The following is a 19,807-nucleotide window of genomic DNA, read 5'->3' on the forward strand; positions in this document are numbered from 1 at the left end:
TATATATATATATATATATATATACATCGATAAACGACGACGACGACGTACGATATTCGTTGTATCGCATGGAACCATGCTCTATAACATTTTTCGTAAGGTTTCCATGGTTATGTTCTTTCATGCGATGTTCCCATTTCCATAACGACCTTGAAAGATCTCACCCAATTCAACTAAAAAACTAAAACTTTTAAGATAATTTTTCGTTGTAAAAAAAAAAAAAGTAGACATTTATCTTAAAAAATTAAAAATTGGTATAATTCAAGAATATTTCCTCTTATCTTTGAATATAATATTATTCTTCCTCTTTTGAACATATAAAGAAATCCTTATTCTCGTTCGTTATTTCGCACGAAGCAGCAAGATATTTCCAACGTCACCCGATATCTTTGATTTATCCCATACTCGGACAAATCGTAGAAATTCCTTCTTCAGAAAGAATCCTCGAAATCGAGAAAGATATTTTGTAGAAGTACAGAGTCAGCTAAGACCTTAGGAATCTATCGATCTTCAAGCTAGATCTTCAAAATTCCACACGTAAAAGGGAACAAGTGGGAGTTTCTCGAAAAATTGGGTTTCCCACTTTCCGTCTAGCGAAAGTTTGCTCTGTCTACGATGCTTGGACAGTGAAATAGAAATAGAAAAAGAAAAGGAAAAAGAAAAAAGAAAAAGAGAGAATGCGGAAGCCGCAGAAAATTTCTCAGTCCACCCTCACGGGAGCAAACAGAAAGCTCTCATGCTCTTTCCCTTACTATCCCATTCGCTCCCATTCTCCTTGCCCCATTCCACCATGAAGAGAAACATCGTAAAAGACTGCAGCGAAGTACGTCACGAAGATGAATGGTTAACCGATAGGATTGTTGTTGGTAGGGAAAGGGCAGACAAACTAGACCGTGACATGCAAGCACCCTTTATTTTCTGTCTCTCTTTCTCTCTCACTTTCCTCACTCTTCTTATTCTCTTTCTATTTTCTAATATACTATATACGTTCTTAGTAAATACTTTCTTTCTTTCTCTTTTGTATTTTTAAATCTCTATTTTTGTGTTTTTTTTTTTTCTTCTATTTTGTCTAATATACATATAAATCGAGTAACACAGGAGTATTCGTATCATTAATATAAATTTTTAAACAATTAATATCTGCTTGTAATGCAATGTTTTTCAATTCTTATAGATAGAGAGAGAGAGAAACATATTTTAAAATAATTAAACTTATAAATTGATATAAAAATTTGATTGTATGAAAAGTATAATTTTTTTATTTTTACATATTAATTATCAAAAAAATATAAATTTCACGAAAGTGTAACCAATCGTTTTAAAAATATTATAAAATACAGAGAAAATCAAACCAAATACCATTTACAAAACAAATCATTGTATTTTGTTTAAATCTTCTCTAAGTATAAACACATTCGTAAGAATTTTTGTTATCATTTATATAAAATTATATTTCCCTAACAATAAGAATAAAAACGTTTCTATGCAATCTTTATTTGAAAAAATTTATAATAATCATAAAATAGTTTTCTGTGTAGATAGAAATTTGGAAAGTTTGCATTATAAAAGTAAATATGAATTATTTAAAATTTAAGATGGAAACTGATACGAATACTCCTGTAACTCATTATATATACATCTTTGCAAATGTGAGTACTCCATCTTCCACTTTCTTAGTATCCATCTGTCTCATAGATTTTCTTTCTCTCTCTCTATCTCTCTATCTCTCTCTCTCTCCGTATTTTTGGCAATACAAAGTTGGCGAATGTCCGAATGGAAATACGTGCGTTAGCGGCCTATCTGCACGCTAGTTTTGTTAGGACACATTGTTGTACCACGAAAGCCATTCGCCCAGTAATAAATGTTGTCCCTTGGAGGTACCTAAGCTTTACCAACGACGACGAAAACGACGACGACCTCGACAATTCAACATGCTTTTCATCCAAGAAGGAAATGGACCGACAAAATTACTCTCGCTTATTATTATCCTTTTGAATTTTTATTTTTCATATCTTTATTATTTTTCTTTTTAAAGAATAAAAATAATTCTTAGTTAAAACACGAATATATAAAAATTAATAAATCTTGTGTCATAAAGAAATAAAGGTTAATTATTTCGTTTAAGAAACACAAAATATGTTGTTTATGAGCAACGGTTTCATATTTACATACCACCTGGTAGTATGAAAGAGATAAACGCGCGACGACTAAAGAAAATTCCTTAACGCTTTTAGGAATTTCGTGAAATATAACGAAAGTATGTATTTAAGCTTTATTAATATTATATTAAAATATTATTCTACTTCCCAGTGTGCTTTTTCATTGTTAAATAAATTGAATTTCCAATTTATATATATATATATATATATCTGCCTTCCTATTTGATCAGATTCAACCACATAGTGATTCTTGGTGAAAAATCTATAAATAAATTGAAACTTGGTCTATGCTTTTCATTCATTTCTCATTTATATATTACAATATCTTCATTATAAAAAATATTATATAAATAATTGTCAGCACAAATGAATATAATTTTTATTTTCATAAAAATTAATTGTAAATATGCAAAAAAAGTATATCTCTCTCGTTTGATGTTTCTTTAATAATTAAATAAATAATAACGTTAAATAAATATTTATGATTTCAATTTACTTAACATATATAAGCATATTTTTAAATGAATATTTATTATTATTTCAAAGTATAATGAGTAACAAGATCATCTTTTAAGGTGTTTAAGCAATCATACGTAAAAAGTAGCAACAGGTGAAGTTGTGTCATATCAAGCGATTACTTTAGAGTAGGAGGGAGGGGGAGGGAGAGGTATATGGGTCTACTAGAACGATACTAAGCTTCGTTAGTGGAAGACAAACATTTCGAGTTTGTCAAGGGCAACGAAACAACGAGGCTTTCGTGGATTTACGATACAGCTTGTCGAACTAATCATGAATTATTTTACTTCTCTCTATCTCTATCTCTCTTTGTATTAAGAGCATTACGAGAATCAGTAACATCGCAGCTATTGCTGTTTCAAGTTGAACCATATTCTCCAATCAGATCTCGAAAATGAAGTTTGATGTCAATGACACCGTCTATTACTGTACTATGTCTATCGATTTAACTTTTGGATTATCATAATCCCGTCATAAACTTTCATGAGTTCATCTATTTCATAATAGTTCATGAGAAACTTCTTTGAAATGTAACATTGTAATTTCGAGTAGTAAGTTCGTCTATTCTCTAATCAGTAGAACTGACATTTTGTTTCAACTATTAACACATTTATTATACTTGTTAAATTATAATACCTAAATTGTATTAATTATAATACTTGTTAAATGATTTACATTTATTTAAATGAACTTATTTTAATATCAAAATTTGATTTCCCAAAGCGAAAATCAAAGTTTTAATTGTGCTACGTGTATTTGTAAGAAAAAAAAAAAAACAAATGACAATCGAATTGTTAACGAGAGAAAAGAAAGAAGTATGAAATTTTGCTGACAAAATAACTTTTTACTCGGTACGATCACGAAAAGAAGGTTAGTTCGTATAGATTTTTGATCAGTAAGCCGAAATTCCGTCGACAATACCCTGTAAGCGTTTCACCCGTTTATTCAACTGTGAATGCTACGAAATTAACTTCGTTCCACCAACTGGTTAGTTTGCATTGGCCATACGAAACACCTATATGTGTATACATGTATACACATATATTCGTATATACTTAGGTATTACCGATAGGAATTTACTGCGACAAAAATAAGTAGGAAAACTTTTGGTTTAACTTTCGCGAATAGCCAAACTACATTGTTGATAGTTAATAGGAAAAATCTTATACTTACTGCATTTACAATATTAGCTTGTCAAAAGAGGATGGAACATTAACAAAAAAATTAATTTTTCTGTATCTTCTTAAATGAAAATTAATTTGATCGAAAATAGAAATGTGTTTTTTTATGTTAAAATTAACATTTTATCAATCCAATCACAAATATTTATCTAATGAAAGATAAAAAAAAAATGATATAACTTGTTACAATATCTGTAAGACTGTTTTAATTATTGAAAATAACAATTTTAAAGAGAGACTTGTTTTACTAATACACGAACTTTAATCTCATCTGGAATTACGCATAAAAAATCCTTTCTTTCTTTTCTTTACTTCTTTTTTTTTTTTTTTTTTTTGATGAATTTCATTCCCGGTGCTATTATTATTCGAATTTCCTCGAGATTTACTTAAAGATTGATAAAGTTTGCGCCTTCACTTTTATAACTTCGTAAAAGTTGGCAAAAGATAAGTAGAAAGATCGGTCTCTCTCGCTAGGTTTTCCATTTGAGAGATCGACGTTAGAGAAAATTTCGAGGACTTTGAAAAGGGAATAAGAAAAGGGCATGTCCTTAATGGAAGAAGAAGAAGAAGAAGAAGAAGAAATAGCTAAGAATGAATAGATCGTATATATTCTACGAAAGGAGAGAAAAGAAAAAGATAGAGAGAGAGAGAGAGAGAGAGAAAGAAATCTTTGATAACTACTTAGAGAAATAAATTTACGGTCAATTACAAAACGAAAATTGTAGATATTCGACATTATATTCATTGTGTCGCGAGCGAACAAATAATTATTTCTTTTTTTGTATAAAGAACGTTTCACGATTTTCTTCTCGATTTTTCGTTTACAAATTAGAGATTAAAAATGTTGCGTCAAGATTTAGGTAAAATGTAAATTGTAAAATATTCCGGAGAATCATAGGCAGATATTTTTCTTAGTTACGACAACCAAAAGCATTGCCGACACATATAGAGACCACCCATTTTTCTTTTTTAAAACTAAACGTGCAAAATGATAGCAAACTCCATTGTTAGATATCGATAGAATATCATAAAACTCTTATCTATATTTATTTAAGAGAGAGCTGGTTCTCGCTATATTTAAGTCCACAAGATCTATCGCAGGTGCATCGAGGAACAAGCAAATGTAATATGAAAGAACTGAACAAGAACAAGCTAAATTCTAAATAATAAATCTACCACGCGCGATCATATGACCGCAATTTGTAAAAATGTGGTCAATTTGTAAGAATTCTGTGAACTGTACAAAAATTTTCTCTGGAAACGTATCAAATTTATATTATTCTTTTCTAAAAATAAAAGAAAATATATCGTTCATTATTCAGTTGACTAAAATCTCAATCAATATTAAGATATAACGGTGTTTTTTTTTAAGCGATCATTTGTTCACTCACGATAGGAATAGGTATACGTGAAGTTACGATAAATTTAGTGTTAAGTTCTGATAATCAGACGATTGAGAAAACGCGTGCACATGTGCGTGCACAATAAGAAAAATGAAAATTATTTTATGTATAAAAATGAAAAAAAAAAACAAAAAATAAAATGAAAAACAAACTTTTTTCTTTCCAGTGAATCGATCTTACTCTTAACGTCGTCAAATTCAATCATATCACACGTTAAGCGCTACTGAAACGACGTTTACGAGACGTTGGAACGAAGCTCGTAGCGAGAGATAAATTATTTGAAAGTGTACTCGTTTTAAGAAGAAAAAAAATGATAGATAAAGAGAGAGAGAGAGAGAGAGAGAGAGTAGAGGAAAAAAAATAAGGAAGAAAAAGAAAAAAAATGCCCGACGAGAAGAGTGAGATAGCATAAAATGAAAGAAAAATCTAGTGGATAGAAAGAGAACATTGAAAGTCGTTGGATGTCTACCTTCCGGCAAACTTGTTGAGGATATTGAAAGCCCATTATGGTACCTAAGGACTCTAATTGGCGATAGTTAGCCAGGATCCCTTTACGTAACTATGGAAAACAACGAGCGAGCTTTCATCGTAGTTGTTTGACTTCGTTGAACCGAGAAAAACGGATAGACCTAATAATAGAATGGTGTAAATGTATTCGGATGTTAAATATTCTCAAATCGATTTCGAAAAGAAAGACGCGAAAGTAACGAGATATATGATATTTCTAATTATTTCGATTTGCAACAATGAACTATGAACTTTTAATAATTTTATTATATTGTATCATAAGAATATATGTGAATTTAAAAAACTTATTGTAAAATAAATAGTCTGTCGAGCCAGAATTTGAAATTTCGGAAAATTTAGCAATTTATGACAGTTTAAAAAAAAAAAGTACGCGTTTTACGTCATAAATTGTACACTTTAATTACTTTTTATAAAATTTTTAAATCAAATTATACAAAATTCGGCTCGACAAAAACTATAGAGAAAACGATTTCGAATATTTACAAAAAATCGCATGAAAAAATATTAAAAACTGTATGAGTTATCATGCAGACCGTGGTAAAAGTAGTGGAAAAAGTAGTTTCGAGAAAAAAGCGTTTAAAATTTTTAGTGTCTCAAACAAAGGACAAATCCACGCACACAAATTCTCGTCGGGCAGTCACATTTTCTACCATAACTTTGAATCTATAGGGAATTTTTGCAATCGACTTTTACAGAAATAATCTTAAAACTATAGATAACAACAATCTGTTAAAAAAAAAAAATCGATTTTTGAAAAATTCTGGACGTATGTAAGACTTTAATTATAGAATGAAACTTGATTAATTCTATATTTAATATTCTTTTCACTAATTTATTTGACTCTCGGTACTTTCGTTAATTACTGATAAATATAAAGTAAGGTAGTAGTTATCAGTATTTGATCAGACACAGAGGGATGCTTGTAAGTAGAACGAACGAGCAATGTTTAATATTCGCGAAACATAAAAAAAAAAAAAAAAAAAAAAAAAAATTATTCTACAAACTAAAAGCTCCACTTTATACTTGGTTATTTAATTACTTTGAGAAAAGATTATACGAATACTTGTTGAATTTTTATCTTTTTTTTTTTTTTATCTTGAAAAGTTTTATTAGATTTTTAATTCGTTAAACGGCACGTAAAGTAAAACCGCAAACGTACAGCAACACTAAAAGCGCCTTAGAACCACGAAATATTTACGCACATGCTTTATTCGTTTTCCTTGTTGTAATTCGAACAAGCTCTTTCCCTCTTGAGTCGAGATGAGGCATTATATCAAACGGCGGAGAACAAATGAAAGTACATCGAGCAAATTGTACTGCAAAGCCAACTTATGTATGCATATAAGTAAGAATATGTTTTCAAACATATACGAAACCCCTTTACCTTTCCAAGATTAAACTGAAATGAAATATAGTACACAATCAAGGAATTATACTAAAATTATTTATTTTTAAATAAGCAAATATTTATATATTTTATCAAAAATTGTTTTCTCATAAATACATTTAAAAATATATCACACAATGTCGTGTAAATTTCACAGTTCAATGTAAAAAGATTGATTCATATTTTGAACCTAAATAATTATTTGTCTAGAAAATAGAATAAATCGTAATCATAGTTTCCTATAATACCAATACGAAAATTACAATTCACCATTGTGACTTTAGAAAAAAAAAAAAAAAACAACAACATTAATATATTAATCACAGTTCAATTTATTCGATTCAATGTTAAAAAGATCTCTTTTGAAATATGAAAGAGATAATCGAGTAATTCCACGTTAAATGAGCGTTAGATGATTCCAATTTGAGGCAAGAAAAGGACGACAGAGTAGAAAGAAAGAAAGAAGAAGAAGAAGAAGATGGATAGAAAAGTTGAATGAGAGATAGAAAGAGTAAAAATAAGAGAGAAAGAGACGCGACTCGGTGATTCAAAGAAAGAGGAAAGAAAAAACGTTTTCGGACCGATGCTTCGGATAGAAGATGGAGATTGCCAGGATGAAATTGTGCGAGAAAGGGCGCAATCCCGTGGGATAAATAGACTTCTGCTGACCCTTAGGGCGACTATGACCTCGCTAGATAAGCAGACCGAAGAACGCTGGATGATGCGAAACGATATTCGTCTCCTTTAGGAACGTCGATTGTGATCCCCGAGAATGTGAAGGAAGAAAAAAGAGAGTTTTAACTTGAGATAGTCGATTTCTCTTTATATCAAAAATCGTTCCTTATATTTCTTACTATTCAATTTTTCTTTATTATATCCTGATTTTAGTATTTTATCAAAAGTATCTAAAATCAGTAGTAAAAGTTCATAATTGATCAGACATACACACACAAACAAATTATATTATTTATAATAAATTCAAAATATATTTCTAAGAATAATTCTGAGGTTTTTTTTTTTAATGAAAATTATTACCTTCGAGATAGAAAAATTTTTTGCAAATAGTAGAAAATTTGTAGAAAAAAAATTGCATTTTGTTCGACAAATTCTATCATCAAGTGGTATAATTTTTGATAAGAGTGCATCGGTGCAACTTTGCAAATACTCAAATTGTTCCCCCCTCCTCTTTAGATACATTCAGTATACTGATATCAATTCATTGTATTTTTTGTTATTTAACTCTTCCTTCTTAACATGATGTAAGTATTAGAGAATATAATTTCAAGCTTTCAGTAGTAAAGGTTAACAGTTGGTCAGACAAATTTCAAAATTTAAACCAACAAAATTTATATACGCATAATTCCATATTTCTTAACAACAATGATTAATATCAAGTTAGAAATTATAATATATTGGTATCGATTTAATATTACATATAATATTAAGTGCGCATACGTACCATCCACATACACAAAAACACACATATACATAGAAAGCAGGATTCTATCGTTCTAATATGATTTACGTTATTTCTATTCACAAGGCGTCGGTACTTCGGCTGACAGTTTGAATATAACCGAAAGTTCATAAATTATTAGAACTAACACGGATAAAGTGGAATTCTATAATGTGTGTCTTGAAATTCATTTATTTGAAAGGCCGAAAATTATAGTGTAATTTACAGAACATTGGGTAAAACTTAATTTCGTGATAAATTATTATTTAACAAATAATAATAGATGTAATAAATCATACAAACCGTATTATTCCCTTCTATTACAATAATCTTATCTCTTATAATATTAAATCTATATCAACGTAAAATAAACGATGCAAATATATAAATAATATATGCATTCGAATTTAAAAAAAAACACACACACACAAAAAAAAAAAAAAGAAAAAACAATAAAGAGAAAATTTTAACCAAATTTTTCATGAAATTAAAAAATGTATTTTATAAACCATTTATTGTACCGTATGTAGAAAAAATAATCGTATTATTCTACACGTATAATCGCACATTTACGAATTTGGTATCCACTTTCTAAAGCTCTTTTAATTGGAAATTTTATGGAACCAGCACAATCAACGAGATTTTCATCGATTTCGTTTATTATTTTGTGAAGACAAAAAAATAGAGAATAAGCGAGAGAGAGAGAGACAGACAGATAGAGAGAGAGAGAGGAAAAGAGAGGGAGAGATAGGAAAGGAGAAGGGGAGGAAGGAATTAGATTGATATGACTATACATTTAATCGACATGAAGTTTAAATAGAAATGATTCTTTCGCCGATCGAATGGACGGTACGAGAAGGCTTGCGAGATTAAAACGAACTCATATATTTCATTCCTCGTGGTTTTCATATATCTATATATATATATATATATATATACATATGTATATATAAATTTATATACATGTATATATAGATATATGCATACCTATACGTACATAACATTTTTTTTCTTTCATTTTTTTTTTTTTTCCCTATCCAGAATTTTACGATGGGCGTTTATTAATCGTTTATACAAACACACGACCGCGATTTATTTAACGATTGAGAAATCTCGTGACAAAGATAAGCGTTATTGTTTTTGCCGAGGGATAAAATCATTGGAAAACGACGGATTCATTAGCCATTCATTTTACTTATCGCGTTAATTTCGATTAAGCCGGAGTTCCATTTATTTTCCAATTTCTCACGTGTGTATGACTTTACTTTTTAATGCATTTTAATTTAAATTACGAAATTGTGTATAAATTTTATTTAGTGTATATATTAATGTCGTAGAGTTGTTCGTGATTTTTTAAGGAACAAAAAGTTAATTAATGTTACCATATTACTTAACGGCAACCGATTTTTGGGTGTTTATTGACCGGAAGTTTAAAAATAAGCTTTTCGTTGATTTCGGCTATCGATCAGTCAACTACAAGTAGGTTATACTTAATTATTATTTTTTAATATTTCATATTTTATTTCTTTAACATTTGATTCTTTTTAGTATTATTATTTTTATATTAAATGAACACAAATATATTAAATTAATAAAAATCATCTTAAATCGATAGAAATAATAAATTATCTGTTATTATAACGTGTAGACAATGGACTTTCCCACTCGAATATTATTAGAAATTTCAATTTAAAGGTTTCTATGAGAATTTACTCGAAATGGTTGAATTTATTAGATTTGCTAAAATCATTCTCACGAGGAAATCATAAAGCGCCTTAGATAAGATCGTTTTTCTCGACATAGAACATTTTGTCTCCATCAAAATCATTCTCATTTCATTCACAGCTTCCAGGAAGTGCAGGTAATTCATTATTTTCGACAACGGCATAACTGTTTCTTTGAAAATCATAAAAATTTTAACTGTATATTTAAATAGAAAATACATATTTCCATGTAGCTAAATATCCTATGCCGAGTCTTCAAAATTAAGCACAAATACAAATTTTTATTTGAGAAAAATTGAAGATAAATAAAACAATATTTCAAATAAAAGTCGCTTATTTGTTCCCATTTGATATATCTCCATTATAAACAAAATGTAGATTTATTTAAAAAAAAAAAAAAAATTAAATGGACTTTAAAACCTTTCACTAAATAAAAAACAATACATCTTATAACCCATAAATTCAGATTTAACTCTAAAATTTGCACACACAACGTTTGGTATACAATTAAAAAGAATAATATTTAGATAAAATTCGGTACGATTTAAAAACGATTTAAATTATTAAATATATTCATTTATTGAGAAAAAGGAAAAACAAAATATTTATATATATACATATGTGTGTGTGTGTGTATGTATAAATATATGAATGAAACATATATCTATTAGTACAGTTATAGAATTTCTCAAGATGATGAGAGATCCTTTCAGTCGTGCGAAAGAGCATACGTAAATTAGATGGACTTGGAGTAGGTCGCTGAAAGCGTAATGGTGGTACGAAACATAAATCGTTTGCATAGGACAACAATATTGCTATGCAAAGAGCGACTCCTATATATATAGTTATAGAAGGAAGAGAAACGGAGAGAGAAAATCGGCTTGTATATTGAATATATACATAGGTAAACGATAACGACTGTTCGTTCGCGATGTCGTTACTTTAATGTGTTGCTATGTGTTCTATGATACAGAACTACGACAATGATGAAAACAATTACACCGAAAACAATAAGTATCGATATATTGACATATCATAAATTATAACTATTTAATTGTAGTATAGCGAACCTAATACATTGGTGTTAATCTACTAAATTCGGAATATTCAAGTTGGATAATATATTATATATTTCGAACGAAAGTTATATTTTTTTATTTAGCATAATTTGTGATAAGATAAAATACATTGGTTCTTATTAAATTAAAAAAAGAAAAAGTTGATCTGGAAAATTTTTAAATAATAAACGAAAAATAAATATCATCTTTTTTCTTTAAAATCATTTAACTCTCTTAAGTGAATCAATTTTCTATATAAGTTAATTTCAATGAATATTTTACAAAATTATCTCGTGATATTTATACTTTTAAAATGTTCAAATAAAATATCGGATCATGTAAAAGAAAAAAAAAAAGAAGAGCCAAAGTACAATTTCCTTAAAATCAACGTTGATATTTCGAAAAGAAAATAATAATTTCTAAATAAATAAATATACGAATTTGTAAGAGATACGAGAATAGAAGTATAAGAAAATAGGAGAATGAGAAGAAGTTACATTACGTTTCTTGGTCTCCCATAGAATCTTATCTCAGGCATCTTTGCTAGCCGTACTTGAAAGAGGCAACGTCAGCGCGTCGTTGAAACTTTTCTGATAACTCGTATATCAGAAAAATAAAAAAGACAAGGATAGAAGAAGAAGAAGAAGAATAGATGCTAAACAAAGATTTAAAGAAAGAATAAAAGAAAGATAGAAAATTAGAAATAGAGAAAAAGAAAGAATCTTTTTGAAAAAGTATTGTCATATGTTGAAATACAGATTTGCTTTCTCTTTCTTCTCTCTCTCTCTCTCTCTTTTCCTCTTACAAATTTCATTTGGAAATTCGTACAATTTCGCGATGACAAGTATGAACGTTACTCGAAATTAATGATATAAACGACAACGAGAAAAAAACGAGAACGATAAGATTGTATAAAAGAAACGTACAAAACTTTCAAATAAATTCATTTGACTAGCTCAAAAGAGAGTTGAATATTTATGTTCTTTTACGAAACTTTTTCGTTATTATAAATCAATGTTCTATTCCTTACGAATATGACGCTTAATCAAAAACTTCGAATTCGATGAGGATGACATTTTTAAAGGTACAATCATTACCAATAAGTAGCAGACCAATAGCTCGTTCGATTAACTTCGCTTCTGTTTTAACAAAGTACACAAATATTTACTCGTCAACTGAGTAGAATCAACCGTGTCCAATTATCGCACCTAACTCTAAGCTATTTTATCTTGCTCGCTAACTTCCCCAACGATATGCAAAGCGACTCTATTAATTCAGCGAGCCGCCTAAGAGGAGAAAGACCTCGCGAAATCCTGAAAGCCAGTCTAATCTCCTATACATATACTAACACATATACTATACTATACTATAATATACTATAATATACTATATTATGCTATACTATACTATATTATACTATACTCTACTATAATATACTATACTATATAATATTTCATTATACTATACTATACACGAAGTATATGTACATCGGAGTGGTGGCATCGTCTTTCGTATTTCCCTTTCCTGAATTAAGTTTCCCAACCTCCGAGGATTAATTTTCAATTGTAGCCAACGATAAAGGACTCATCCTGCCACGTTGTGCCTGTTACTTCCTAACCACCAACAAAAATTCGAATCTTCGGCTAAGGCCAATTTCACTTTCTTCTTTCGAACAATTTCCATTGAAAACTTTTTGATCTGTTTTCAATCTACATTGAAAAAATATATTCTATTCGCTTGACGCGCGTAGAATTGAAATAAAAATAAACATATCATGACAATATCTATCATTTCCACTTGATCATTTCAAAACAAATAGCTTTGTATCTATTCATTCGTTATATCCGTTTGAATGCAATAATCGATTACACCCTCATTTTCAGATACTTTATTTCATTAATAATGAATCAATTAATGGAATATCTACTTTTTTAAATGTTCACTTTTATACTTTGTTATTGGGGGAATGAATTAATTGTCTATGAAAACTAGTCAGGCATATAATATTCATTTCCCGATTGGATTAAATTAATTTAAAGAGAATAGAAAAGAATGATACTTTTATATATAATTACTTATCTCTGCTCTTCTGAATGTTATTTTTCAATAAATTAATTTAATTATTTCTTTTTCTCTCTCTCTCTCTCTATCTTTCAATCTACAGATATATCTTAGAAAAGAGAGAAAATATATACATATAAAGTTTAATTAAAAATATTTGATGGAAATGTAATATACGAAAGTAAAAGTAATTTCTTTTTTTCCTTTTTATTTATTTTTTCAGATGACCCTCCAAGTTTCATGGATCCGGCACAGGGACATTCACTTACTGACGATCGGTCAGTACACATACACGAACGATCAGAGATTTCGTGCAATTCACAAAGCTCAATCGGAGGATTGGACGCTCCAAATAAAATATCCGCAACATCGAGATAGCGGTATTTACGAGTGCCAGGTCTCGACAACTCCGCACATGAGCCATTTCGTGCATTTGAACGTGATCGGTGAGTTAGTATACCCCTCTTTTTTCGAAATTAAAAATAATTCATCTTCTTGTCTTTTTTTTTTTCTTTTATTTTCTTTACGGTTTCCTTTTTTCCCAATCAAACTCGTCTTTATTAAAAAAAAGTATAAAGAATTTGATCGAGCCACGAGTGGTTTCCGTGGTTTCGTGTCTTTTAATGAAAAGAGACGTCACGATTGGTTAAAATAAATAGTAACAGTGTCGTGTTCAATCAGCGGGCAATGTACATACACACGACAATTAGTTAATTCTAATCTGTAGCTGTCCCAGTTTACTATCGTCTAGTCCCCGTTCCCTGCTACGCCCGAATTTAAGCTCAAGCTTAAAACTTGGACCAATGCCAATCGAACACCTACGATTGCTCTCTGATATCTTCCATTCGTATTAAACATTAATTACAAATAATCATACCATTCATTTTTTTTCTTTTTAATAACGTTTATTTCCACGCTTAGTATCTCGCAATCTTTTTCTACTTTTATTACATTCAAAATAATAATAATAATTAATTCTATATCATGTTACACTTAAATTTTCAAAAAAGTTTCATTTATATTTTAAGCAATTTAATTAGATACTAATGTAACATCGTTTCAAAAATCTTTATTACCATAATAATAACAAAAAATGATTATCTCAAATGTTGTGCGACAAATTTCTTACTGGCTTGAAAGTAAATTACTCAACGTGATTTTCATTTTGTATTTTTTTTTCTTGTTTTTTTCCTTTTGGCTCGATCGATCAAAAAATTTCATTTAAAATTTAATAGTTTTTTATATTACTAAACTCAAATATTATAAATCTCTGAGATATTAACAGTCAATAAAATATATTTTATTTGAATCTAAAACAACGAACGAAGAAAAGAAAAGAAATAAAAAAAAAAAAAAAAAAAAAGAAAAAATCGATTAAAAATAGTCATTCCATTCGTATACAAAAAATATTGAAAATCTAACTCGATTTTCTAACTAGGAAACTCATGAACTAATACACACATAACCGATATTAAATATAATTTACTTTTCGAACTAGTCTATCGATGTTGCCTCAACTCGTACATTTCTCCTTTCTCAAGTATTTAATCCAAGTCGTTATATTTACCCAATCTACATTCGGAATCCTTCTTACACGAATAGACACACACACACACACATATACGCGCGCATCAACGTATTTATACAACGTACTTACACACTAAAAATCGATCGAGTTTACAATTTCGAGATATCGTCAAAGCGACTTAGTTAAATCTCAAGGATGAACGTGAAAGTTTCTGATGAAACGAGACCGAAGAAACTTTCGTAGGGAAATCGTTTTGAAATTTAAAAGGAAAATGAAGAGAAAAAAGAGTAGGAGGAGGAGGAGGAGGAAATAAAAGCGGAAGAATAAAACAAAACCATAAAATAAAGAAAAAGAAAATAAAGAAATAAAAAAAAAAAAAAAAACAAAGAAAGAAAGAATAAAGAATATAGAAAAGAAATGGAAATAGAAAAGGAAAGAAATAGAATTCATTTAAAAATCGTTTCAACTAAATCACGAGCCTTGATTTACATCGCGAAGCTACTTCTAGATGACCCTTTCGAATGAGTTACGAGTTACGAGCCCGAAGTTACCCTTTAAAAAACGTCGATCCGGAAAAGAGCCTCTTTAAATTCTGAAATCGTGTTATACGTATGCGTTTAAGAGGGCTGGAATGAAAAAAGAGGGTAAGGCCATCCTTATGGGTAGCTCACGATTTTCTTCTTATTTTCAACGTGGCCAATCCTAAAAGATGAAACGTATGAGAGAAGATTACATATATGTATATCTAAGAAAAAAGAAGGAATAGAAAAAGAGAGAAAGAAAAAGAAAAGAAAGATCTGAGTCTATGTAAACGTGAGAACGAAATGGATCATTTATCATTCCTGACCATGACCCCTAACACAACCCAGTTAACAAATGATCCTAAAGAGCAACGACTATACTTAGTTTGTGCTAGGCCCTCGACGAGTACTTGTACTTTTCTCCTTCGTTGAGTAATTACTTACGATCAAAGAAGAAGAAGAAGAAGAAGAAGAAGAAGTTAAAAGAAAGAGGGGAAAAAGGGGAAAAGGGAAAGGGAAAGAATAAGAGATAGAAAAGGAGAAAAAAATGGAAATAAAGGATACGTTATCCCTTAGAGTTTGTACTTTCATTTGTGGAACAAATCCAACGAAACTGAGGTCGATAAAAAGTTTTCGAAGTAACGATTCTCACAAAATGAAATGATATTATTGCGTTTAAGCAATGGCGATCGTAAGCTCGTTTATTTCGTTAATATATAATATAAATTATATTTCTATTTATCGGAGATATAAATCGGTTATATTTCTTTCGATCAGTATCAATGTTATTATTGACGATATTTATATATATATATGCCAGGTGATTCATAAATTGACGTCAATTCTTTAAAGAATAAATCAACGCGCTAATATAAACTAGAAAAAAATATCATACAAAAATATGACGCATATGTATATATATATATATATATATATATATATATATACCAATCGATCAAAAATTTTAACATTCAGAATTGTAACTGAAAATGAATCCCGTTTGTCACACGATCGAATATAGATATATATATAAATATAGATATAGATATATTTTATAATTCAATATAGAGAAAAAAAAGCAAGTATAAAAAACGTTTCACAGTATCATTCGATTTTTCTCGAACGTTTCAACACCCGGCAGGATTCTTGCATAGGACAAATGACAAAATCAATAAACCGACTTTAGATGGGTCAACATTCACAGCTAGCTTTCATCCGACAGCGGATCTCGAACTTTCAGTTACCAAAGCGTCCGCAAATATTTCCACGGACGAAGCAATCCCCTTCGGTTAACTGTAATTCTATTTACTCTTTCCATTACTATTTCCCTCAGATACCGTTAACTGCCATTTTTATTTCGCATTCCTGTTAATTTTGATAGAAAACTTTTTTCTAAATTTCCCAAAACGGCCAATGGTGGTATCTACCGATTTAAGAAATATTATCAATCCAAATTTCATCACTTTCTTATCGTCTTATTTTATCTACTTATTTTCATTTAACTTTCAATATTTTGTCTTTTTCTCTGTTGATCTCTTTTTTTAATTTTTTTTTTTTTTTTTTTTTTTTTTTTTTCTTAAAAAGAAACAGAGCAAGAAAATCTTGCAGAGAAAATTAATCCACGCATGAGACACGTCATCATCGTCGTCGTCGTCGTCGTCGTCGTCGTCGTCTTTGACACGTAAGAAGTCTCTCTCAAAAAAGCTACTTTAATTATCATTAACATCCAACTCGAGATCAGTGCTCTTCTCTTTCGTCAACGCCTTCGAAAAATGATTTAGCAATGATAACACTTCGAGTATTCTCTTACGAACTTTATCTAAAAATCGTGTTATTAACATTTACATATGTATTTTCTAATAAAATCGATGATACATTTATCTTTTTCTATTGACTTAAACGTTTATTCAATTAAAACTGATTTTCTTTATTTTACGAATAATTTTCATTATAGATAAATGTATGTATGTATGTAAGCACTTATATATGTATGAGAAAACAAGGAAAAGACAGAAAATACTTTGAATTATTTAAAGCACATCCTCGTTTCTCTCTCTCTCTTTTTCTCTCTTTCTTTCCATCTATCCTTCTATTCATTTAATTTTTCATTCAATTTGAAAATTTTTCTCTTCGAATTCCAGACAACTTGAATGACATTTAAAATATCTTATCTCTTGAATGACATTTACGACATTTAGGTATCCAACCAGATAACCAATTCGGTTTTATCTCTTTTTTCTTTCTTTTTTCATTTCTTTTTTTTTTTTTTTTACTTCATTTATATCTTTTTATTACTTTTTACTAACACCCTCCGTTCCGACGACTTTTATTTTTGTTATTCAAAATTATAATATTTCAAATATATTATAACTAAATAATATAAAACTATACTACACTAATTCTCTAAACTATAATACTATCTCTGGTGGTGGAACAAAAATTATAAGACTAAGTTTTGTCCAAATAAAATACAAGTACGTTAAAATATTCTACATTTTCGTCTATTACTTATGGTTTATTATATTTTGCAAGTCAAAAAAATTATATATTATTATAATATCAAAATTAATTATTTTACATTATCTGTCCATTAGAAATCTTTTTCTCGATCAGCTTAAAACCCTTGGTTTTAGAAATAAATAATTGTTATTAATGCAATTAATGTTTAAAAAAAAAATGACTTATTTTAAAATGAGTAATATAATTTATTTAATTGTAAATTTTCTTTAATTTATCAATCTGAATGGGACTATAATTTGGTAATTTAAATAATTGTATAACATAAGAGTTGTTTTACTGGTTGATAATTTTTTACTAAATAAAAATTATCACATTATGAAATCTATATTATGTTTAATTAATTTTTTTGTCTACATAACGTTTCTAATTACCTTAAAGATAATAAGTGATTCTTGTTAATGAAATAAATTACAGTTATGGATTAATTGATCTCATTTGAGTAAACTCTGTAAAGTTTAAAAATTACGATTCGTTACTTATTTTACAATACACGTGAACTTCAAGTATTATTAAAGTGTGAAGCTTCACCAGGCAAGAAACCCATTGCGTGAGCTCACATAGAAAGCATCGTATTTCATATCCCATCTCTCTCTCTCTCTCTCTCTCTCTCTCTCTCTCTCTCTCTCTCTCTCTCTCTCTCTCTCCCTCCCTCTATTCTACACTGTCGTATACATCGAAAGTCTCTTTTTCCTTCTGCATGCACCACAAATTGCAATATTCAAGCTTTCTACCTAGCCGAGCTACTTCGCTTGTTGCATAACAGCTTCCATGTACTTTCAACCTTATCTTCTCTCTCTCTCCCTCTTCTCATCTCATCTCCCTTTTCACCTATCTAAAGCCATCCTTTACGAACGGATAAAAGCTCGTAATCATACTGGCCTGTTATTCGATCCCCGAAGCAAACGAAGTTTAGAATTAATAATACATAGTCATTTAATTTAATTTAAATTAATAAACAATTTCACATAAATTTTCTTTTCATTCTTTATTTATTTTCATAATATTTTGTTTTCTATGTTACCTTACCTCATTCGGACAAAGTTATGCAGAAGGCTATCAAATCTCAATGATCTAATATAAAATTAAATAAATCTAATTTGACGATTATAAATAGAAAAAGAAAAAAAGACAGATATATTTCTATTAGATATTTGATTATATTTTATTTTCACAGTCGTTAGTATAAATAATGTTTTTAAAAACATATTTCAAAAAAAATTAGTTACATAATCAATTTTATTTTAATTTTTCTATATAAATCTTGACGAATGTATGGCTTGGTAATTTTATTAATTGTCCAATGTAAAATTTGTTTTTACTGGTTAATAATTTTGTGCAAAATAAACAGTACTGAATTATTGAATATGTAATATGTTTAATTAATTTTATGTTTGTATCCCAATAAATCTTTAATCTCTCTAACAACAAATTAGTATCTTAAATGAGAAAAAAAATAAATAAATATACAGTTGAAGAATTAAAAATATTTTGAAAAAATTCCGATTGTTTTAGATTATGACTTAGGAAACAAGCTAAGATAATCGTTAACAAGTTGTAAATGACTTGTACTAAAGTGACAACGACAGCTCGAGAGAGTGCAACATCTGCGATGTGACATGGTTTGTCCTTAGTCGTGCTTGATCGCACCTTCTATCTTTCTCTCTCTCACTATGCATTCCACTTTCGGTCATGTCCTACCACGTTCGGTCTTTTACTACTAACGCTACTTCATATATATATATATAGATGTTACCGTCGAAGCCGA

At 29.1% G+C, this 19,807-nt stretch overlaps 1 protein-coding gene across 3 annotated transcripts in view; it reads left to right on the plus strand.

Annotated features, from left to right (window-relative positions):
* Window positions 1-19,807, plus strand: part of LOC106784870 (T-lymphocyte activation antigen CD86-like) — a 277,467-nt gene that overhangs the window by 195,828 nt on the left and 61,832 nt on the right. For all 3 annotated transcript variants that reach the window (XM_014744840.1, XM_014744855.1, XM_014744848.1), the window contains exon 4: window positions 13,697-13,919. In XM_014744840.1, the coding sequence (XP_014600326.1) occupies window positions 13,697-13,919 (223 nt within the window). The remainder of the gene's footprint in view (window positions 1-13,696; window positions 13,920-19,807) is intronic.

The sequence above is a fragment of the Polistes canadensis genome, unplaced genomic scaffold (assembly GCF_001313835.1).
Source record: "Polistes canadensis isolate GaletaPanama2010 unplaced genomic scaffold, ASM131383v1 scaffold_2, whole genome shotgun sequence".
In the NCBI taxonomy this organism is placed as follows: Eukaryota; Metazoa; Arthropoda; class Insecta; order Hymenoptera; family Vespidae; genus Polistes; species Polistes canadensis.